Raw genomic sequence first — 24,605 nt, 5'->3', positions numbered from 1 at the left:
GTGATTTTGGCTTTCTGTGAATTGCTTTTTGGCAAATTAAATTGTGGAGAATTGACCAAGGCTACCCCACCTTTCTCTCTCTCTCTCTCTCTCTCTCATATGAAGACACACTCACCTCTTACTGATTGTTCCCTCCCCTTCCTCTGTAGTATGACAGCACTTTGAGAAAAAGCCTTCTAGTTTTTTCACTGTTGCTCCACCATTAGTCATGTGCATATCTGTGTCCCCTAACCCTAGAGCAGCTCCTTCTGCACTCTCCTGAGTTTCCTAAGGGCAGATACTCTTACTCATCTCTGCATCCTCAATGTCTAGCAGAGGGCCTGGGACCTGTAGAAAAGCAAGCGAAAAAATTTGTTGAAAGAATGAAATTAAATACATCTGCTCAGGTAATATAAACATTTATTTTTAATTTCCCTTCCTGAGGAACAATGCCAGATTCATGATATCCTTAATAAAAAGATTCCTGGCATAAGTGGCTCTTCGCCTGTGTCTTTCCTAGAATGCTAATTTGACATTTGCACAAAAGGTAGATCAGTTTGTCTGACTGTGGAGGGGCAGATGTTGTCAGTCCTGATTGATGACGATGCCCTAGAGTCTAACCCTCAGCCACTTGTGGCATTTCCCATCTGGTCTTCACATCACTCCATTTCTGCTATTAACATTAAAATACCCAAATATTCTGAATTGAGATTTTTAAAGGAAGAGTTTGTTTTTTAGTGACCTACCCAAGCTAGAGGAATGATTTACAAGAAAAGAAAGTTACTGTGACTGAAATAGACACACATACACACACACACACACACACACACACGGGTGGGGTGTACACACACACACACACACACACACCCCAGCACCACCTTATGTTACCCCGAGGTATTCCTGGCAGTTTCTTGCTGATTTTAGCCACAGTCTGAGTAATGTCTGCTTGCCTGAGTGTTGTAAAGTGATCTCCCTTTATTAGATGAACTCTTGAATGAAGGCTGGCGGTACTGTGTCTTCCTAGTTCAATATCTGCTGTCTTTCTGCCGCCCCTCTGCAGACTAGAGGTGGCTGCAAAGGATGCCGTGGAAAGGGGAGAGGAGTGCTGAGTCAAAGCATTTTTCAATGCAAAGACTTCTCATTGTAACTCATAGAGTTCTTTAAAATTGTTATGGGGAAGTTTCGAGTGTTACTCTGGCCTTCTCACTTTTGTTAAGGCTGCTAAAATGGAGCCATATATAACACAGATTTGAACACATAATCAATATAGCACTTGGAATTGTTACTTGTAAATATGAGAATTCTAACATCTCCTGGAATATTTAAAGTTCTGTGAAACTATCTTTTTACAAAAGCAAATTATAATTTATTTTTATAATAACTGCCTGGACATTCTGACAAAATCATTTCCAAATAAATTTGTCCTCATTGAATCTAAAATAGTAAATGAACTATTGAACTAACTATGCAATTTTGATTAGAGACCAAGAAAATCATGACAGTTATAAAGGCTTGAGAGACTATCAAAATAGAGTGCTCCTTATGCCTAGCTTTTCTTTTTTTTTTTACATGGAAACTGCTAATTGGAAATAACTTGAGATAAGCTCAGATGAATGTTTCCATTAACACAAAGCAGGTGGGGAAGACTAAGGCCAGGGGTTATTTTATTATATTCTTAAAAGACATATATGTCTTATAAGGTTTGGCTTTTTTTCTTAAAATACTAGACCATTCAAAAATTGTTATTAAATATATTTAATAAAACAAGAAGTACCTAATTTTTCTGAAAGGGAAAGAAAATCTATAAATAATGGCTAGGTGAAGGAAGGTCGCAGACTGTCTAAATTCAGCCATGTTCCTGCCTTGTTACTGACCATTTTATCACAAAGTGAAACAGTGTGACATATTGCACTGGAATAATGGTCCTGAAAAGCAGGAAACAATAGCTTTAAGTTAGGGAATATACTAGCATACAAACCAGGTATTAAATCTTATTTGTGTAAAAATGAATGTTTTTATAAAAATGCATTTATGAATGAATTGAGTGTTTTATGAGGGTTACACAAATAAATGTTACTAGTGAATGATTGCCTCCAGAAAAGGGAACTGGAGAACAGGGATGGGAGAGAGACTTACCTTTCATTGTACATTCTCTTGTACTTCCTGAATTCTATATCACATGCACATATTTTCTATTAAAATTATTTATTTAAAAAATGCTCTAGCTGCATGTGGCGGCTCAGGCCTGTAATAGCTATACTTTGGGGGATTGAGGCAGGCAGATCACCTGAGGCCAGGAGTTCAAGACCAGCCCAGCCAAAATGGCAAAACCCCATCTCTACAAAAAATACAAAAATTAGCTAGATGGGGTGGCACAGGCCTGTAATCCCAGCTACTTGGGAGGCTGAGGCATGAGAATCGTTTGAACCCAGGAGGCAGAGGTTACAGTGAGCTGAGATCATGTCACTGCATTACAGCCTGGGTGACAGAGCGAGACTCTGAGATTCTGTCTCAAAAACAAACAATGTTCTAAGCAGACAAGTCCAATTTCTATCATTTCTACAATCAAACAAAAATTCAAATCAAAAACTAAACTCAAAAAAGATTTGTACTTAAAAAAAAATCTTCCAAGTCTCCTCAAATATATGACATTAGGATTTGAACTCAGAGGTAACATGATGTAGGAGCACTTATTTTCCACGGATAACTATGGAACTCATTCAGTTAATTAATAAGACTCCAAAATTATTTAAGTATATACTCATAGCTAAATACTTTATAAAAAATAAATAATACTATGCAAGAGAGTTATTAATATTTTACAGATGAGAAAACTAAGGGTCAGCTGACTACATAATTTGTTCAAAGTCACAAGGCTGGTCCTCTACATAGGGCAAATTATAGTAACATTTCTGCTGTGTAGTAAACTAATGAATGATTTCAATCCTTTCTAGAACCTATGTTTGGAAGATTTACACTTCAGTCACATTAGTGTTTTGCTTTAAACATAAACATCTTTTATGGAAGGCTGTTCATATTGTCATCAGTATGCTTTAAGCAGTTCATAATTTATAACAATGTTTAATGTTGCTCAAGTATCCATTTGAAATGCATTATAGTTTCACTGAAAATGACCCTTTTGGGAAGGCAGGCTTCTGGAAATGGCAATACATTTCTAGTGTTTTTAAAGGATATTTTTAAAGTGGCAGTCAAGTCATTTATGAGTTTTATCTTGTTGCCTGACAATTTTTACCACAAACTGAAAGACTTAAAACCAACTTATCTCACAGTTTTGGTAGTGAGAAGTGTGGGGACAGCATGACTAGGATCTTTGCTCAGGGACTTACAGGCTGAAATCAAAGTGTCAGCCATGCTTCCTTCTTACCTGGAGCTAGAGGTCCTCTTCCCAGCTTATGCAGTTGTGACAGAATTCAGTTCCTTGCTGTTGTAGGACTGAGGTCCCCACTTCCTTACTTGATGTCAGTTAGGAGTTGCTCTACATCCCTGGAGTCCACCTGCATTCCTTGCCATGCAGCCTGCTCCATTCTCAAAGCCCGTAACAGGAGATCTCTCTTGAGTCCAATCCCAATCCCATTTCAAATCCCTATCTCAAGAGGAGCCTAATTTCTTTTAAGGACTTGCCTGATTAGGTCAGGCCCACACAGGTAAGTTTTCTCTCTTAAAGTCAAATGATTTGAGATGTTAATTATAGTTACAAATTCTCTTCACAGCAGCACTTTTATTAGTATTTGATTGTATATTGATTGAGTAACTGGGAGAAGATGCTACCAGGGGTGGAAAACTTGGTGGATATAAATGCAGTATAAACATTCCCACCACCGTCACCACCAATCCTGTCCCCATCCCCTACTCTCTTCCCCTGGTGAGCTATCCTTCCACCAAAAAGTCAAAGAAGGGATTACATTACCATGTTACTTATATTTATTTATATAGAGTGAAATTTAAATAATAAATGATATTTGGCTTTCCTGTTCATTTGAGTCTTAAAGGTCTAGGTGCAAGAGAATTTAGTTTCCCTATCTGCACTTTATAGTTGGGATAATTGATGCTCAGGGAGATGAAATTATTGGCCTCCTCAAGTTACGTGGCATCCCTATCTTCATATTTTAGGTCCATGGTTTTAAATTTACTGCAGAATTTTATTTCTATAATATATTAAATATCACAATTTTTAGGTCAGTTTTATTTTTCATGATCTCTAAAAAGAACTGTTTTTTTTTCAAACCTGTGGACAAATATCACAGAAAATAATAAAACGCAATGGTCTTACTGTTGTATGCCCGCATGAGAAAGAATTTCATTTACATCAAGAGGACCACATTGTGAAAAGCATTTATAAACATTTTTTTCTATGGGAACTTATTTAAAAAAAAAATAACTGTATGGACTGGGGCAGTGGCTCATGCCTGTAATCCCTGCACTTTGGGAGGTCGAGGCGGGTGGATAACTTGAGGCCAGGAGTTCGAGACCAGCCTGGTCAACACGGTGAAACTTTGTCTCTACTAAAAATACAAAAATTAGCTGGGTATGGTGGCAAACGCCTGTAATCCCAGATACTTGGGAGGCTAAGGCAGGAGAATCACTTGAACCCAAGAGGTGGAGGTTGCAGTGAACTGAGACCACACCACTGCACTCCAGCGAGTAAGACTCCATCTCAAAAAAATAAATAACACTTATGATTCTTTATGGAAATCCAGAAAACAGAAACCAACTATTTTTGAAGTTTGTTTAATTAAGGCAACACTTCATTTGCCATTTTCATCTTCTGTGTGTTGGTTAATGTCAATGTGGGTGTGTTTCAGGACTTCAAGATTTTATCTTACTCAAGGTGCGACCACTCTTTATGATCGAAACAACATGGCTGGTTCAGGTGACAATCTACATACTAGATGTTCAAGCCACATCTAGTATGATGTAGAATTAATGGAAAATAATCTTCTATTAATCAAAAAGTACACTGTAATTTTTGTAGGACCAACCAGACTCCATCTTAACTCTTTCTTCTCTCAAAGTTTTAAACATAGCTGAAGTTATTGGATGGATGCTGTCTATAAGAACAGATTGATAATTTCAGAATGTGAGTCACAGGGAAAGTGGACTTCCATAGAACCATTGAAGGTAGCAAGGTAAAAAGGACCATAGGTAACTTCTCCTTTTACAAATGATGAAAGTGGATCTCAGAGAAGTTAAGGAATTTGCCTAAGGGCTCACAGCTCAAGAAGTGATAGAACTGAGATGTAAATACCAATCTTTTGGTTCTAAATTCAGTACTCTTTAGTTCACCAATTGCATCTGTTGGTGCAAAATGTATTGTTTCCAGTTTTTCACAGGTATTGCCATTTTTTACAACCACAGCAAGTATTTGGGAATAAAGATACGGTTTGAATTTTGTGAATCCTTACCTGTTTCACAAGCTCAGATCCCTGTCTCTATTTTCATTTCCCCAAGCCTCTTTTATGGGCTGCTGCCATCCATGTGAACCTCACTCTAACCAACTGCACATGACAATTTTCTCTGGTCTGAATGTGTACAATATGCACCAAGGTCAGTGTTATTCCAAGGGGTGGGGTGATGAGAGTGGTCCACCTGCTCAACAGCAAACACAGTAATCCTCTGTACTTAGACCAAGAGAATATTTTTGGAGGGAGGAGGAATATTTCATTACTGATATTTGTAACTTCTAGCAAATAGAGACAATAAAGAGCAGATTGACTTTTAGTCACTTTTATTATTGTTTTTAAGTTTTTTATAGACCTGTCCTCCCATTGGCCCCTGTAACGCTATCCTGGATTAAAGTACAGGAATCCCGGAATTGCTGCTTACATCTTACACACTTTCAGCCTTTTTAGAAAGTGCTCCTTATTACAGAAGAGAAAAAGGGAGGCAAAACACAATCAAAATTTTTGAAAGCACAAATGCTTAAAAATTGAAATTACATATGAAATATATAATATATCCCAAAATATCACTAGGAAAACAACTTCGGTAAGGGAATTGATTGTTAGACACCAGAATCTTATGAATTTTTCTGGGTTTATATGTGATTTTACACTTACTGTGTCCCCAGCAAGAAAGATATTTTAGTTTTGCTTGTCACTGGGCTCAGAGAGAAGTGAATATTTTAATGCATTTGAGTAGAAGCAGCGCTGCATAGGGTATTAAGACAGCCTGGGTCAAATCTGGACAATGTGACCACGGGCAAATTATCTAATCTGGCCAAGCATCAGTTTCTCCATCTATAAAATAGAAATGAGTAATAGTGCCTATCTTGCAGAGTAAGTGTGGGGATTAAAATCAATTACATAAAGAGTTTAGCCCTGTGCTGGCACGTATTAAATAATAAATGTCGACAATCATCATTGTCATCATCCAGGCTAAAAGATATTAAATGTAAAAAAAAAAGATTTTTAGTCTGACACAAAATTCTGGTTGTTTTCTTTATTTCTCACAAATATGAAATGAAAACACCAGTACAGGTATTTAAGGACATAACCCCAACTTAATTGTGATTAAGATTTTTATTTAGCAAATTTCTCCAAGGGCACTAGATGGCGACCTTCTCCTTTAAGAAAAAAAAAAAACAACACTAAGGTTTCATTAATTCTCTGCTTTGACATATTACTGCTACAGATTTAGAAGTAAGAAACAGAAAGTAAGGTCACATCTTTCAACACTGGATCATCAGAATCATAGAGTTTCTAAGTTTTCTGGATCTACGCTAGGAGCAGCATGGGACGGAAAGCATGCTTCATGGGTATTAGGCGTCCTGGACTCAAACTTCTGACCTTGAAGTGATCTTGGACTTTCCCTCTCAAGATCTAATTTTCCTCCTTTGTAATATGAGGTTGTTGGGTTAGATCATCTTCAAAGTTCTTTCAGCTGTAATATACTATGACATGTTTTTTAATAATTCAGTGTTTATTCTTCTACCAGCATGTCTTTTCTCAAGCTTTCCTTGTGGTCTAAATTAAATACTTCTTAAGCCAATGGACAAGACTCAACGTCACTAGCAATCAATATTATTTAAATTAAAACTGACCTATTCAAAAATAGTTTTATCTTGGAAGATGGGGATGAATTTTGGGTTTTGAGGTGCATGCGTGAAATCTAAGTTTAAAGGTTTATTTTTTAATAAGCAGAAGAAACATTTGAATATCTTCATTTAAGATAGTGTAAGACTTGGAAAAAAACATTTTAAGAGTCATTTTAAAACTATTTTTTTCTTCTGTAAATAAAGTTGAAGCTATGCCTAGATTTTTGAATGTGATCAAAGGTTTTTTCTAATGTATTATTTTTAAATGTCAATTATTTTAGTGTGTGTAAAATGATAGCAGATTAAGTTCATAGACAGAAACAACAGAATAGCAACTGTCAACAACACTAAGAACCCTTTCTCAAACATCAGTAGACATAGCCAGACTTTAGCATCTGGTGCAATTAAGAAATTCAGATGTGGTTTAAAACATTTTTAATGTACAATAATCAGATAAGTAGAACAGTAGCTAATAAATCTCCGGAATAAAATATACACCTGTTTTTCCTTTATTTAGTTGTTTCAGAAAAGGTAGAATAATTTTTTTTGTAAGTAGCCAGTAATTATACATTGATCTTTCTTTTTTAAGAAAAGTTACAATTTAGGAAAGAATCTCCTGGTATCTTAGTTGCAACTATTTTCTTCCTTAAAAAAATTACCAATGTGTTGACTATTATCGGAAGAAATACTTCTCACTCCCTATCAAATCAAATTCTCAAATAGTGACTTATGTTATGTAAATGCTCTCTGTGATACATAGATATAAAAAAGGAAATTGTAAGAATCCGTGAATACGAGCTTATTCTACTGCACAGAATAATCCTTTTAGCATAGGGTAGATGGTGGATGCACAGGTAAGACCTAAACACAGATAATTAAAGATGCAATTTCTCCCCCAAACTGGAACTGGTAGTGTGACCCAGCTTAGCACTGGTGGCCATCACTTCTGAGCCATTGAGGAAGAGATTGTGATGTAATTTGGATGCTCTGTATACAAGACTGAAGGGTAGTAGATGAAAAAAAAGCCAGACACAAAAAGTTTACAATTAACACATGGCCTTTCTCTTTTCCGTAATCATTTGGCTCATTACCCTATGTTCATCCAACTTCCCCACCAACAATTTTAGTTTACTCTGTCCAGTAAGGCTTTACGCTGAAAAACCTTGGAACTGGTATTGCCCTGTCATTCTTACTAGGGTCAGAACCATGGGACTTCAAAGTAACTAACACACACACACACACACACACACACACACACACACACACGCCTTCCTCTCTGAATCCATCCAGGCATCAAAAATAGAAAAGAAGTAAAAGGCAAAGACCAAGATGAATTTGTGCAGGTTACTGTCTAAAGGCAGTTTAATATTTACGAAATGTCACACACATACACACACACTCACACTCTTTAGGATCCAGTTACAAGCGCTGCGTCATCCGCCAGATCACATGGTAATTGTTGCTATTTCAAGGATCAAGTGGCATAAAGCTCCCCCCCCACCCCACCCCCTTCCCTTGGTACCATATAGCGTGGAAGAGTGAGTTTTGTGTGATGGAGTGGGACCAGGCTCTCTGATCCAACCCTCTGCTAGCAACTCGGCTGTCGGTGGGGTGGCGCGCGCGTATTCTCACGGAGTGACTAGGAAAGGGGGACGGGGGAGGGGGTCTCAGGGGAGGAAGGGCAGCTCTAATTGGTTTCTCAATGAAAGATAATCACCTACTCCCCAGAGAGGCTGGAGATTAGCACTCTGCCTCTCCTCTCCATCGCTTTTAGACTTCTCATCCTCCCCTCGGTGCTTTTAGTCCATTCAGCAGAAGCGGATCGAAGCAGGAGGCTCCCCGCGCCGCATTAGGGACGCACTCCGCCGCGCTCGAGTACTTAGCGCCCATTCACTCACTCACCCGCGCCCTCCGCTCCCGGCTGCCGTCTCAGCCGCCGCCGCCGCCGCCGCCGCCCGAGAAAAAGTTTCGCGGAGGGGCTCAGTGAAAAAATGAGCGAGCTGGAGGAAGACTTTGCCAAGATTCTCATGCTCAAGGAGGAGAGGATCAAAGAGCTGGAGAAGCGGCTGTCAGAGAAGGAGGAGGAAATTCAGGAGCTGAAGAGGAAACTCCACAAATGCCAGTCGGTGCTCCCAGTGCCCTCGACCCACATCGGACCCCGGACCACCCGGGCGCAGGGCATCTCGGCCGAGCCGCAGACGTACAGGTCCTTCCACGACCTCCGACAGGCATTCCGGAAGTTCACCAAGTCCGAAAGGTAGGCGCGGAGGCCGTGGGCCCGGGTGCTCGTCCCGGCCCGCGGCGCAGAGGCTAGGGGCTCTGGTCGCGGCGGCGGGGGCGGGTCGGCCCAGGGCGCCCCCTGCTCCCTGCGGCGCGCGGAGTGGGGGTGGCCCCGCGGCCCGGGAATGGGAAGTGTTTATTTTTATTTCTGCCCATCACGTGCTGTGCTTGTCTCCGCCGGGCTGGGAAAGGCGAGCTCCACGGGGAGACGCGCCCCTGTGGCGTGGGGGTGGGGAGGAGGACCGCGGAAAGTTTACTCTCGCGGGCTAACTTGTGCCCTCCACACATGGCTGCAGTCGCGCGGCTGTCCTTCGTGCGCCCCGCTGGGAGCGTCCACGCAGGGACCCAACCCTGCCCATTCAGGGGCCTGGAGAGCTTCCCAGCGGCGACCCCCGGACTCAGGCCACTGGACATGCTCAGTGGGGCTGTCCGCGCCTCCTAGGGAGGGGCGACTGGAGGCTGGACAGGGTTGGGCTCAACTTAGGTACTGAACTTGCCCAGAACCCGAGCTCTGCTGGCGGACGCGGGGACGGGGAGAGGCGGGACAGGGGCTTGTCTCTAGGGCAGGGATCCAGCCTGGAGCATGGGGGCGAGGCGGGGAGAGGTTTATTCACAGGGTCACTTTCAAGGCAGCTGTGATGTCAGCAAGACATTGCAAAGAAACCCCACCTTCTGGACGTTCCTTTGCTCTGATTGTGTCTCTTCCAGAAGTGCAACACCTTAGGCTGCCCTAGGCTTGGAGTCCGCTCAGTGACCTTGCACCTGAAGCAGATTTGGGGCTGCTCGTCAGCCCTGTCCCAAGGTGGATACTGCGCCTTCCCTTTTTGTTTTCCCCTGAGTCCCTCACTGGAAAAGTTGAGATGAAGAGGGCAGAGGGGTGAGGGTAGGCTGTTTCTCTGGACGCCTCCGGGCTCCTTCCTTTCCTCCTCTCCGGCACTTTAAGAGACAAATCCTGCCAGTTCAAAGTTGTATGTCACTCCTTTGGGGTGTGCAGAGGAGGCTGGGTGGATTTTGGCCACAAGTAGGAAGCTTTTGCACTCCACTCGTCGCCTTCACCGGAGAAGGCTGATCGATTGGCTGCAGCATTAAAGCGCCTCTGGACATTAGGGAGAGGAAGTGCAGACTCCAAAGCCCATTACTGGCTTTTAGTCCCTGGAAGTGCAGGGCCGAAAGTGCATTTCTCAGGATATTGAATATTCCATTAGGCGTGCCTTCATGCCCGCCTACCTCTCTTACTCCTTCCCTTTTCTTAGATCATTTGCTGTCTGAGTTTGGGGCCCTCAGGGGACTCCTAAACTAGTCCCCCTCTCTCCGTTTAGCTCTCTCACTTTTGAGGCAAGCTCTTCTGAAGAGCATGTCCTTTCCACTGTCCCCATCCAGGTCAGCTCCAGGACGCTTAGTGTCTCCCACTGGCCAGCTGCACCTCCTCCGTGTCTGCTTCTGGAGTCCCTCTTGTGTATTGATTATATGGGATGGGGAGCCAGGGAGGCTGAGCAGGGGTTCAGAGTTATTAGAAGAAGACCAGGAGCTGGGAGCCAGAGTGGGGAGAAAAACAGGAATCAGGCAGAAAGGACTCATCTTAAGGAATTGTGGGACCTTCTGAACAGCCATCTCAGAAGACAGCTTTCAGATTTCCTGAGTGACATAGTGACATTCCACTTACGAATTGACACTGTGTACATGGCACCTTTGGGCCCATCTTGCCTTGAAAGTCCCTGTTGGATGGAACAGTGGCATTTTCCTTCCTTTTCCCAGGACTGCAAACAGACCTAATATTTGGCCTTGCCCTTGCCTGGGAAGCTGCTGCTGAGTCTTGTCTCAGCCGGGCTGTGCATTCCGAGCGGCTGCCCTGCCCTGCGCTCAGCAGCTGGAATCAATCTGCCTACCTCCTTAAGAAGCCACTTCATCAGCGGTCACCCGGCAGCTGCTCGCCTCCCAGGGCTGCCGGGCTAGGGCTTTATCGCATTTTTGAAATTTCAGATTTCTGTGTCTGGGCTATGCCCCTCAAACAGTAACAGCACCGCTTTGCAGCAGGGAGGAGATTTCACCAGGGTATGGAAGGGCCAGGAGAAAAGCCCTCCTTCCCAGAGTCCACTGTCATTCAGGATTTGCTCTCAAAGAGGCAAGAAATCTCTAAGAATGAAAGGAGGTGTTTTGTTGTTGTTGTTGTTTGTATGTACTGGGAGGAAATGGCTAATCTTGGATATGCACACATCATCCTTCCTCTGTCCTTCTCTCTTCCCCTCCCTTTCCCAACATTTTCATGGTAGGGATAGGAACATTCATCATGAGTGGATCATGCGCAGTAGCCGTCAGTGCATATTTGTGTCTATAGCAAATAGCTGGAGTACTTTTCTACTTCCTCTCTCTGCTGATTTACACTGGGAGTGAGGGTAAACTTTTTCCCACTCAGCGTTTAGTTTCATACGTTCAAACAGAAGTGTGGAGTTTATTTTCAGCAAGCTGACTCATTAGAGTTTAAAAATTTTTGACAGGTATAATATATGGGGATAGTAGACATTAGAATTATGTACTCTTCCTGGCACTTAAAGAGACAGTACTAAATTATCTTTGGCTAGATACCTTATTTTGGCCAAGAAAGGAAACAATTTATTAAAGTATTTCTGGGATACAACATTTAATATGAAACAAGATACTTTTAAAATAAAAATTGTTTAAAAACGTTCAGATAAGGATTTGACAAGTAGATATTCCATCACCTCACCTGGTTTTTTTTGTTTTGTTTTTGTTTTTTTTTTTGAGACGGAGTCTCGCTCTGACGCCCAGGCTGGAGTGCAGTGGCGCGATCTCGGCTCACTGCAAGCTCCGCCTCCTGGGTTCACGCCATTCTCCTGCCTCAGCCTCCAGAGTACACCTCACCTGTTTTTTGTAAAAGGCCATTCTGAAGGGCATGCTGGGGCTGAAAGAGAATGCTTTATTGCAAAGCTTGTGTTCAGTTATGATTTCTGTAGCATTTGAATGATAACTATTCATGCTACAGATTCATTTCAAACTTTATCAAAACACCCAGTCTTTATACCAACAGGAACAGAAATGTAGCTTGAAAGTGCAGTCGGCCCCCTCTATCCATGGGTTCCACATCTATGGATTCAACCAACTGAGGATCAAAAATATTCAGGAAAAAAAAAAAAAGAACGATTGTGCCTGGACTAAACATGTATAGCCTTTTCTTCTAAACAATACAGTATAACAACTATTTACGTATAATTTATATTGCATTAGGTGTTATAAGTAATCTAGAGATGAGTTAAAGTGTATGAAAGGATGTGTGTAGGTTTTATGCAAATACTACACCATTTTACATAAAGGACTTGAGTATCTGTGGATTTTGGTATCCTCGGAGGTCCTGGAACCAATCCCCCATGGATACTGAAGGATGACTCTGTAGGAATTTTATTTATTGAAAAGAATGATGAAAAACTTTTGCCTATAAACACTGCTTCAGTGAATGATTACAATCTTAAAAATTTACGTAATAGGTGACAAAAATATCTTAAGCATGTATTGTAGATGAAGGAAATGGAATTCATTGAGGACTGTAATCTAGTCAGTCCAGTTAGCCAGATTTCTATGTGTCCACAGAGGGTATAATGCACAATCTCCATTAAGAATGATCTAAGTATCTAAGGAATGCTTAGATGAAAATTATACTAGGAAAGGAAGATCTGAGCTCTCAGCGTAAGTATCAAGTGTACAATATGATGATCATGTTTAAAAAGAACATATCCGACTTATTGCGGTACTCATTTTTAGACCCCTTAAGAAATGCCCAGTAGGGATCAAGTGATTATCTTTGAAAACTGCAAGCTGTTTTGGATGATGGTGATGATATTTTACATTTATATTTTAAATACTGTTTTTCTGCCAAAGAACTCCAAGTGTTTTACATAGATCTCTGTGAACTCTTGATTTTCTTAATGAATACACTCCACATCAAGAATTGCCTATTATCCTTAATTCTTTCCCTTACTCTTTTTGCATACACCCGAACTCCTTATTTTGGCTGCCTAGTTAGCCAGTGTATGCTCAGGAACTGCACACAATTTTTTAATGAGTTTAAGGAAAGGCTAGAATCAATATTAATCTGTTACAGGAATAAAAATAGACGTATTCCAGACACATTTGAGTTATTCTTGTCATGAATCCCTTGATTCTTGATAATGTAAATTGATCATTTGGAACTGGAACTTCCTTTCACTGGGGCATGGATGCCTTGGGATGGATGCCCCAGAAAACTCATTACCTTTTGTCTCTCTGATCCAATTCACATTTGATTTGACCTGAGGACGAAATCAAGGAGTTTGGCCTACTTCTTATATAAGCAAGGTCAATGAAGTGAGTAGGTCTTAGCTGAATTCTGGGTCCAGAGTCAATTATTTATTAATTGTTCATGTGGAAAATACACAATGCTATAAAATAGCAATGAAAGCAATAATAGAGATAGCTAATCTTAGCAATCTTAGAGCTGTGCTGAGCTATTTACCTGCACTAGCTCATCATTTTCTCACAGCAGCCCTAAAAGACATCCCCACTTTTCAGTCAAGGAATCTGAGGCTTGAAGAAATTTAAGTCACCTGTCTAAGGTGTTACTACTAGGAAATGCCATAAAGTTTCAAACCTAAATCTCAAAGAGTTTAGAGCCCAAGTACTCAACCACTATACTATATGAACTTGGAACAGGACTGGTTCTAGTTTAGTAAGTGGGGAATCCTTCTAAATAGGAAGAAATGAACCTTCCCTAAATTAGAATGGGAGTTAAAAGTCTTAGAGCCAGTGATAGGCTAACCTCATGAAAAAGTGACCGATGAATCTTTGTATCTAGCACATGTCCGTTGGATCTGCTGTGCCAGGCTGGAATTTCCTCAGTTAGCCCTGCTCTTGGGATTGCCATTTACCAGTCCTTCATCTTCTTCCTTCCTCATCCAACTTCTCTAGCTCAGTGCTGTGTTATAGGCAGGGCAGATGATAATACAGTTATGAAGGATGTGAAAATGACCTTGGTTGCCTCCTTTGAATACCCTTTGCTATTTGTCACTTGTGTCATTCATGCTAATCCCTTCATCCCTACCTTTCTCACCATCAACATGGATTGATTACTGCCTGATAATATGCCAAGATATTAACCTGTTACCTCTTTCTGATGAACATGGTAATGTGCTAACAGGAGCTTTTGGGAGAGGATATTTATTTAGGTTACTCAGCTGAGTAATATTTCTGACAAGATTTTAAGGGGAGGAAGGCTGAGGAAGGGAAAGGAAGATTTTTAGGCAGCACGGCTTGTAAACATCCTTGTATCTTGCCAGATGCAATTTGAAGAGGACAGGGCTTGAGCATAAGCACTTCATACATGCTTTCAGTCAAGGCTGTACAGGAGGTGGTAGTGTCTTGATTTTAGTGACGAGAAAACAGAGCAAATCCTTGTGGAAGTGTCCTTTAAAGGATCTCAGAAATAAGACCAGAAAGAAAATTTAGGTTGTTTGTTTTTTTATTTTGCATCGGTACCAGAGTTGGTGAATCGAGGTCTTCAACTTATCTGTTTAACTTGTTATTTAAGACACATTGATTTTGCTTTGGGGTTAGTTCAGGTTCCAGAGTCTTGTGCATTTTCCAAATGTATTTGTAATACACCAGGAGTTCTTGTTCCATTTGAATTACCAATATATGCACAGGTTGAATGTTTACATTTAATCATGTATTCACTGGAAATTTGACCCTCATGAAACTATTTCTAACAGACCTGAAAAAACAAAAGATGTCGTATCTTTTTCCTCTTTCCTGACTAAGGGCCTGTTTCCTAGTGCCCTCTCACCATAGCATGTAAGAGATGCTGAGAGTGCGTTAAAACCCTTTCTTTTGATAAGATTTTCAGGTGATTTCATAGTTGCTCAGGGTATGAATAATTATTTTCATTTGCCATTGAGAATCTGCTTATCAGAGTTCAGGACCCTTGTTATCTAGGTTTCTTGTAGCTCTTGGAAGTTACTGTGAGCTCTGAGATAAACCAGGGATAGCATATCCTGTTTCACAAAAATGAAAGCTCAGAAGTTTGGGAATTGTCAGAAAGGAATACTGACCTTGAGTCTAGAGTCATTGGTGTGCTATGCGGTTGGCTCCCTGAAGAGAAAAGAGGAAGTAAAAAAAAAAATAATTTAAGGGAAAATAAAAATATGTGTATACATATGTGTGTATATATGAACACATACACACATGTGTCAAACTGCCACCACTTTATTAAATTTACAAATGTGCATTTCTTGTAATAATTATTACTGTGAAAACCCTCTAGGTTGATCCAAATCAGTTTCCTACAGAAAGGAGGGTTTACTTCTTAGGTCTGTTATTATAAGTAGATCAGAGCATCTTATAGTTTGTAAAATGCTTGTGCTTCGTATTAGTCACATAGCCCAGTGCTTAGCCCAGAAAAAAGGTACTGGATTCAGTGTTTGCCACTCCTTGTTGAAGTATTTCATCCTTCTTTTACCCAGTGATGATTTTTCGTCTCCTTTTCCATGCTCCTGGATCTGCCTGTGTTGTGTGTCCCTCTTTCGGGTCCTTGTGTTTCTTCTGGCTTAACATCTGTAACTCCTGTTAGATCTGTTTTATTTGCACAAGTCATATGACAGCAATATGGAGCAGATTTCTTACTCAAACTATTACTCTAATCTCTTAAAATCTTTCATGGTCTCAGATGTTTCAGATATTATATAATTTAAATTTTCTAAGGTTTCAGAAATAATTATTTATTAATCATTCATGTTGAAAATACATGCTTTAGGCTGGGCATGGTGGCTCATGTCTGTAATCCCAGCACTTTGGGAGGCCAAGGTGGGCAGATCACTTTAGGTCAGGAGTTCGAGGCTAGCCTGGCCAAAATGGTGAAACCCCCGTCTCTACTAAAAATACAAAAATTAGCCAGGCGTGGTGGCACATGCCTGTAGTCCCAGCTGCTTGGGAGACTGAGGCAGGAGAATCACTTGAACCCGGGAGGCAGAGGTTGCAGTGAGCCAAGATGGTGCCCCTGCACTCCAGCCTGGGCGACAAAATGACAGAGACTCCATCTCAAAAAACAAAACAACAACAACAACAAAACAATGCTTTAAAATATTTGCACACTGCAAAATGGATATATCCAGAAAATGTATGTATTTTAAATAGATTTGTTTTATTATATAATGACTGGTAGTAGAAACTAATCTCCCTGTTTTATTTATTGCTGTTCTTGAACAACAGAGTTCATTTTAAAAATGCTTAACTTTCTCTGCACTGCTCACTAAACATTATTGATGGATCACCAAGTTTGGGGTATACTATGTTGATTTTATTTTAAACATTTTAAAATTGTTTCTTATATTATGAATATGATAGAAACCCATCTACCGTAGAAAATTATGTAGTTTTAAATTCAATCAATATTGTTTATATTGACTCAAAAGTTTTAAAATACTGTTTGTAATTTTTCCTGTTCAGTGTGCTAGCCGCATCTTCAACCTTTTTCTAGTGCATATTGATTTTATATATTCTTGGAAATTAGTCCTAAGCAGTTAATTTGTTATTCTAGGATTTGATTTGGATTGATTTTGTTATGTATTTGAACCCACTGATAGCACTTTCATGTGCAAGATGATAACATGACTGTGCTGATTTCATCTGAGTGTTTATTTATTAAGGCAAATCCAGGAAGATGACTACTGTAATCAGCTTGTTAGGTTTTAGTTTGACTGTTTTATTTGTAACAGGTATATTGCAACTACACTTCTTCAATTATCCTCTCGGACTTATTCCTAATTCAGACTCTCCTTCCTTTTTAGTCCAATTTAGAGAGTACTTTAAAACGTGTTTTAAATTCTCAGATGTGTCTTTATTTGAGTACTCTGACCTCAAATGCTGGAAAAGTACTGGCAAAAACCTTATAGCATTCGAAAAATAATTGTGTTTGCCTCTTACAAATATTCGTGGGCCTGTTTATTCAACTATATGGTACTGTTATTGTCTAACAAGCAAATCTATAAGCCTTTGGGTAAATGTTAATATTTTTCTTGATGCTTCTCATTGCCCCCATAGTGCAGATAATACTAATTTCATGTATTACATGGTCACCAAGGGACTTGGCTACATATGCTAAGAATTTTCCAGATAGAAAATTCTTTTGTATCTCAGGTTGTGAACCCTTGGGTAGAAACCAGGTCTGTTTACAGTAAAAATTCCAGCCAAGTAAAAACCTCAGCTTACCATACATTTCTCTTCCCACATGCTACTTTTCAGAGAAGAGGTAAGAGGAGCACTATCTAGAACGTATTAAAAACAAATTTTAAAAATCCTGAAGCCTTCCCAAGAATAAAACCAGTTCACACTCCTCTCAGAGAAAAATATCACTCCAAAATACTCAATCCAATATCCTGTGCTTTACTCTGGCAGGTTTAACTGTGGTGTCATGACAATGGTGTGTATTTGATTAGTTGTAAGGTAGAAACAAGTAAATAATGGCTTAAAAATCAAAATTCATGAATAATTTGTTTCTTAAAAAATAAGATTGCGTGCACTCACAGGCACCTCCCGAGGGATAGCCATTTTCTTGCATTCCAGTTGGCTTTCTTGACTGGGAAGATTACAAATACATGGCAGGAAATTGCACATAATCCACAGACAGTCTTGTCTTTTCACAAGAGTATGTTGCACATGGGAATGTTATCTATCTTGTGAATCACTGCAGAAAAAAATGTTTGAGAGCCTCTGATCTGAGCTATGGTTCTAAAAATCAGAATCTTGACTCTGTGTCACTTAACGCTAATTATTTATAAGTAAATGTAAGATTCACTAGATTCTACTTAGCCAGCACCTATATTTCATAACAGTGGTTCCCAAAGTGTGATGTTTATATAGTTGGTGGCACCAGGGATGCTTATATGTGGTAGACAAGTGAATTTATTTTATAGTTATAGACATTTTAATAAGTGTTGGGAGAAAACATACAACAATCACATCAAATCCATGCTGTGTAGCTATGTTGCTGAGGGTAAGGCTAAGTATTAAGAGTTCATAGATTTTTTTTTTTAAGAATGAGGTGTAAAAATACAGATTGTGCATAATGTCAATATGGGTACACAAGAAAGGTTTGGGAAAGATTGTTTTAAAGTCATTTTCAACAAGGAATGAAATGGATTGTTTTCCTGTTTGTGTTTTTGCTCCCCACTGCCCTGTTTGAAGAATTCTGGCCGAGTTCTCTCTGTATCTGTGTTTGAATGACTCCTTGCATGCTGTTTGTCAACTTCTTCATGGGAATTGCTGTGGGGACATAGAGTTAGATGGAGATGGTGGTTTTCATGAAATATATTCTTGCTTTGAGGATAAGTCATTCTGGTTAAAAATTGCTCACGTTAATACATCATCAGGAAAACATTTGACTGTCATCCTCCTTCAGATTTATAAACTCTCTTGCCATGAGACAGTGAGGTCCATGGCTGAACAGGCCAGCCTAGAAATAATAAAGGATGCTGGGGCACCCACTTCCATCCAGCCTGGGTTCTCTGGGGAGCTCTCACTTCCCGTAGTGTCTCCGCAGTGAGGCCTCTCGTTTCCTCCTCCAGGCTCCTTCTTGATTCCTGACGGTAGATGCCTGTGGCTGTGAAGGGCCATTCCATCATGTGGTATTTTATAGCAGAAATACATGGTGCTTCCCCCGACCGCTTTCTTTGTAAAGAAACAATTTGGAAAAAGTTTGGAAGGGAAAAATCTTTGATAGGATACACATTTATTTTCCCTTAATCTGTTCCCTTTCCTTGTAGAAAAAAGATGTAGGTTATTCCAAATTAAAACTATGGTTGTTTTTGTATTAAATTATATTGTTAAAAGGAATGGCTTTGTTAAATGAGAAAAATATAAGGAGAAAAGAAGTATGTTACATACAGGATGAGGAATTTGCAAACATCCACTTTTCTTTCTAGAGCATTGTTCAGGTCATCTCCCCTATGGCTTAAGAAAGGGAATCCTTAAGGTTTGAATAGAAGTACCCTCCTAAATGTAGGAAAAACAACAAAAAAGAGGTTGTATGCTGGGGAGAAGATAGAGGGGGAGACATAGAGAGATTTCAACAATTACCACAAGATGGCAGCAGAAGTATAATATTTAACAATTGTGGGCTCCACTAGGAGTTTGAAATGGCTTTTAGTTGAATTTTAAAATATATTGTCAAATATATAACTTTCTTAATATCAGGATTTATAAGTTTGAAAAGTGTATTATCAAATACATATGGTCTTACATTTTTTCCAGTTAGTAGTGGTTTTGGGGAATATATTTAAAAAGCTAAAGTTAAATTTTCTTCTTGATGTTTGTCTTAAGGAATAGAGAAACAAAGAGTACAGTTTGCTTGGAGAGTTCTTTGAACATTGATAATAGACTGAGGGAAATTCCTAAAACCCCTATGAGGAAACTTCTGGACTCATACTTGGCTGAGAGAAGAAAACAGAGAAATAATGGAAAATTAATAGTAGTAAAAAAAAAAAAAAATGTATGTGTGAGGAGACTAAAGGAATGGCTTCCTATTCACTCCCTTCTACCCCCATAACAAATTAAAAGAAAATTATTATAGGAAAAAATTAGATCAGTTATTAGATGAAACTCATAATAGGTTTCTTGATCGCCTTGATAATTCTGTGATTCTAGAATGTAATTAAATCTTAATATGGCCTATTGTAATCTGAGATTCCCATTATAAAAATATTTTAATAATCAAGTTAATATGATTATTTATTTACATGTATCTAAATATTTTTAAGAGAATAGCAAAGTGTTTTATGGGATAATCTGAATATAAACTGCCTCTCAAAAATTTTAGGGTAAAGAGTAGTCTGGCTTATACCACACAGGGTTACATTGTGGGTTGGATCTAACGGGCTGTACATTTTTGGATCAATATTCCCTCAGAAAGTGCCATTCAGCCTTCCTGTAAAAGGCTATTTCATTCAGTCTGTGACCCCTTTCATGTGAAACCTCCCAGGGGCCTGAATGGGAAGCAGTCTTGCTACTGGCATCATTTGTGATTTAACACTGAGGAGAAATGTACTTATTTTGGTCTGTCCCAGCAATCAAGGGTCAGTGGTAAAAGGAAGTTGTACTCTGGGTCAAAACAAGTCAGTTTTGGATTAATGCTATTCCTTGGCCTCTTTAATTGGTCTTTTTGCTCAGATACTGTGTTAGATCATACTTAGATAAACAGGCAAGAAGGGAACTAGAGAATTTAGAACAGTTCACATTTTCATGCCCTGTTTGACAATAAGATGCTTTTATAAAAACTGTTTTGAAATTCTGTGATATATTTATTTGAGGTTATCAATATACAGAAATGCTCTCTGGGACAGTAGTCAATATTTTTACTAGGTTAGGAAAAAAAACAATGTTACACTGACTATGACTGCCAGAGAGAACCAAGGGTAGATCGAATGTTGGGTATGCTTTCTCGTGTCTGCAAGGCCAAAAAAAATTAAAAAAACCTAGCCTCCATTAGACATGGTGAAGCAAGCAATAGAGAGTAATATCTTTTATTTTCTCTGATCTTTCTAGTTTGTTATCTAGGCCAAGACAAATTCCCGAAGTATAGCAGCAGGGTTTGAAGCATGTTACATTGAAATCCCCCGGTTACCCAGCCTCACCATCTGACTCCAGGGCATCACGAGAGCTGTCCACACAAAAGGAGACAGGCTGTGGACTCTCTGGGCTTCTTGATATTAGAGCAATTAGAAAAAGAAGAAAAAGTTTCCGTTTTGTAGTACCAAATCCCCATTCACCATGTTAAAAGTCTGGACATGCTTTTATGATATTTATGAGCATGCACTACATCTCAGATTTGCTGACTTTAATCTCTTCTTAGCTTATGTCTGCTTCCTTGATTGTTTTAATTGCAAAAACAATGTGTGCTGGTTGTCAGATAATAAAGACATATACATTTTATTTTCTCCTCCCAATCTTTTCTACTTGTCTTCCAGCAGATACCCAATGTTAAACTTTCTGTATGTTTCCATAAATCTTTATATGTAGACAGAGAACTCACCTGCTCATTAGGAGGGTTTTATTTTTTCACCCGAAATAAAATAATTCCATAACACTCCTCAGTAACCTGCTCTTTTTGCTTAATAATAGTACCTAGGCTTCTTTCCAGATCAGTCCATATTGGTCTTTATAATAGCTATGGAATAGTAATTCCATAGTATTCATGTACCTCAGCTTATTGATACTGATATTTTGGCTTGTTTTTTGCAAGCATTCAACGCTGCAATTGATATTGTACACATTTTGTCGTATGTTATTTATGTATTTATTTATTGATAGGATGAATTCCAAACAGTGAGAGTCCTAGGTCAAAAAAACTATTAATATTTGACTTTTTTAGTTTATGTAATTATACATACACTTTCTATATGAGATAAATGATCTATAAACTTTTCTATTAAAAAATGTATACTGGCCGGGCACAGTGGCTCATGCCTGTAATCCCAGCACTTTGGGAGGCCAAGGTGGGCAGATCACCTGAGGCTGGGAGTTCGAGACCAGCTTCACCAACATGGAGAAACCCCGTCTCTACTAAAAATACAAAGTTATCCAGACATGGTGGTGCCTATAATCCCAGCTATTGGAGAGGCTGAGGCAGGAGAATCACTCGAACCTGGGAGACAGAGGTTGCAGTGAGCCAAGATTGTGCCATTGCACTCCAGCCTTGGCAACAAGAGAAAAACTCTGTCTCAAAAAACAAAACAAAACAAAAACAAAAACAAAAAACAAAACAAAAAACTGTGGGCTGGCAGCATAAACAAAATTAATTTTCTACATTAAAGACAGAATTTAAAAAAATCAAACGTACAAACTTAGTGGAAACGTGGAAGGTTCTTTTTTTTGTACTTGAGTTACATTCATGAGAATGCTCTTTTCAGAATGATGTTTACATGCCCTTTTACTTTTCAGATTTATAAAGTCCATATTGTGCACTTGGTTTGATGTTTGTGGGTGTGTGCCTGTGTGTGTGTTTAAGCTGAAAAAAAATTAATTGCTACAGTGTAATTTTGAAAATAAGGAAAATAAGGATAAAACTGTATCTATTGCTCTTAAATAAAATAACTACAAGTCCTTCTTTAAGAATCACAATGATTTGTTTTTCTTTTCATCAAAATAAATTTTTGATATTCTGGCTCCCACTTGGGAAAATAACAAATTCCAAGTCTCTCAGCTACTTTTTTTTTCAAAAGGCTAGTGGGGAGATTTGGACATATATGGTATTGGAACCACTCAGTGGAGATTTCCTTTTATAGGATGGCAACCTCGGTAGAGATTTCATTTCATTAATTTTTTCTTGGTCATTGTAGTGATATTGGACTAGATTTACTGAACGATATCTTTGCAAACATTTATTTGGACCAGAATTCAATCATATTAAGGGTATTCAATCATGTGATTGGAGCCAAAAGGTAAAATCATTCTGGGGGAGTAGGAAGGATAATCTTAGAAATTTCAGCCTACTCTTGTGCAGGAGTAACAGGGTAGGTTGTGATAATTTAAAAAAAAAAAATGATCCTGGGAGTCACAGACTTGATGTTGAATTCTGGTTCCACCTTGACATGCTGGCTGTGTGATTGTAGACAAATTACTTTGTCTTTCTGAACTTTAGTTTCCACATCTATTAAATGGGGACAACGATAGTTTGTCCCCATAAGGTTTTGTATACAGGGGAAATTCCATGTGTGTCTGTGGAATATTGAAAGATGATGAGTATGTAAAGTGCTACATAAAAGTGCTATCAAATTTGTAACAATGGAAGGTTTAAAAGTTTTAGAGCTTTTGAAAAATTTAGTTTTGGTAGTAAGTTTATAGTGCCTCTTGCTTTGAAAGGATTTTAGAAGATATCTTTGTTCATCTCCTTTGATGGACAAAACAATAATGACAAATCAAGCAAATATCAAGAAGTTCAGAAAGACTGATATTCCAGTGACATGGTAAGCTGGACATTTGTAAATTGGAACAATGGGACAAAAGGAAATGAGATGGTTTAGGTATTATTACCATATTAATAACATAAAGTGTCTTTTTATGATCTGGTCTCGCAGATCACAAAATGTGTTGTGCCTCAGGTTAACACCCCAACCAACTCTAGAAGACTGTGAATTTCTTAGCAGAGCCGCTTTTGAAGGCCCTGAGTTTAAACGAAACACTGTGATGAATTGTCCATAAGGCAGGAACCCTGAGCGGACCAGCTATTTCAGGCTCAGGGAAAGACACTGGAAGCGCTGGAAGAGCTGCTCAGAGTGCTAGAATGTCTGAGTGGGCAGGGATCATTGACAGTTGTGCATATTTTTCCAGGCTGGGTGCCTTATTTCGCAAAAGCCTTTCTCTCCCCTCCTCTCATTGTCTATTTGTTGTTCAGTCCTCAGGAATAATGAGGGCATAACTTTTCATATCTGGTGGAGTTGCAGATGTAGAGATATGAGTTAGGGGCTCTTTGTAGATACTCTAACAATCCAGTTGACCTCAGTTTCAAACTCTGAAGGCTGGAGGGGGAGGTGTGCTTCCACTGAACTTTCTCTGTATGTGCCCATCTCCCCATGTCAACGTTAAGCCTTTGTGTAGCCTCAGTGCCTGTTTGCAGTTTAGCGACTGGTTTTACTGTATTTGAGCTTTTTCATGTAGACAAATACTATTTCAGATTTTATTTCTCCCAAGGCAGTTGGATCTATCAGTCAATCAGCTAGTATGTGGGAAGACATATGAACTATTTTGAAGATCCAAAGACACTTTGTGTCCTTACTAACCTGATGCTATCATGCAAAAATACACACAAAGCCACAGCCTCTTCAATTATTAAAAACCTCTCAAGGTTGTTGAGAGGATTAAATGAGCTCATGCATGTAATAGATTTAGTTTATTGCCTTATAGAATGTAGTCATTCAATAAATGTTAGCTCTCATTGTTATCATTTATTGATTCTGACTTCATTCACCAAATGTATAAGAATTTTTAACCCTGTGACAGGAATGGGCCCGTGTGTATTCTTCCCATATTTCTAACTCTATACTTGGATCTAATTTTGCTCATTGAAATAGCTCTGACCCTATTTTCGGAGCAATTTCCTGAATCACAGATGGTACTCTGACATAGGTCATATTTAGGACTTATTTTCCTTTCTTTCTTTTCCATCCATGGTGTTGTCTCAGTTTTCTTTCCACGCATTTCACACCCCCTCCCCACCACCCCATCATAATATAAACTTGTTACTCTAGAAGGAAATATT

At 39.3% G+C, this 24,605-nt stretch overlaps 1 protein-coding gene across 1 annotated transcript in view; it reads left to right on the top strand.

Moving 5' to 3' along the window:
* Window positions 1-7,460: 7,460 nt before the first annotated feature.
* PRKG1 (protein kinase cGMP-dependent 1) overlaps window positions 7,461-24,605 on the top strand; it is a 1,321,998-nt gene continuing 1,304,853 nt past the window's right edge. Inside the window, exon 1 of the mRNA XM_054503395.2 lies at window positions 7,461-9,290. Coding sequence (XP_054359370.1) covers window positions 9,025-9,290 — 266 coding nt within the window. The 5' untranslated portion in view covers window positions 7,461-9,024. The remainder of the gene's footprint in view (window positions 9,291-24,605) is intronic.

Source organism: Pongo pygmaeus, chromosome 8, assembly GCF_028885625.2.
Source record: "Pongo pygmaeus isolate AG05252 chromosome 8, NHGRI_mPonPyg2-v2.0_pri, whole genome shotgun sequence".
In the NCBI taxonomy this organism is placed as follows: Eukaryota; Metazoa; Chordata; class Mammalia; order Primates; family Hominidae; genus Pongo; species Pongo pygmaeus.
This window is presented reverse-complemented; position numbering and strand designations above follow the sequence as displayed.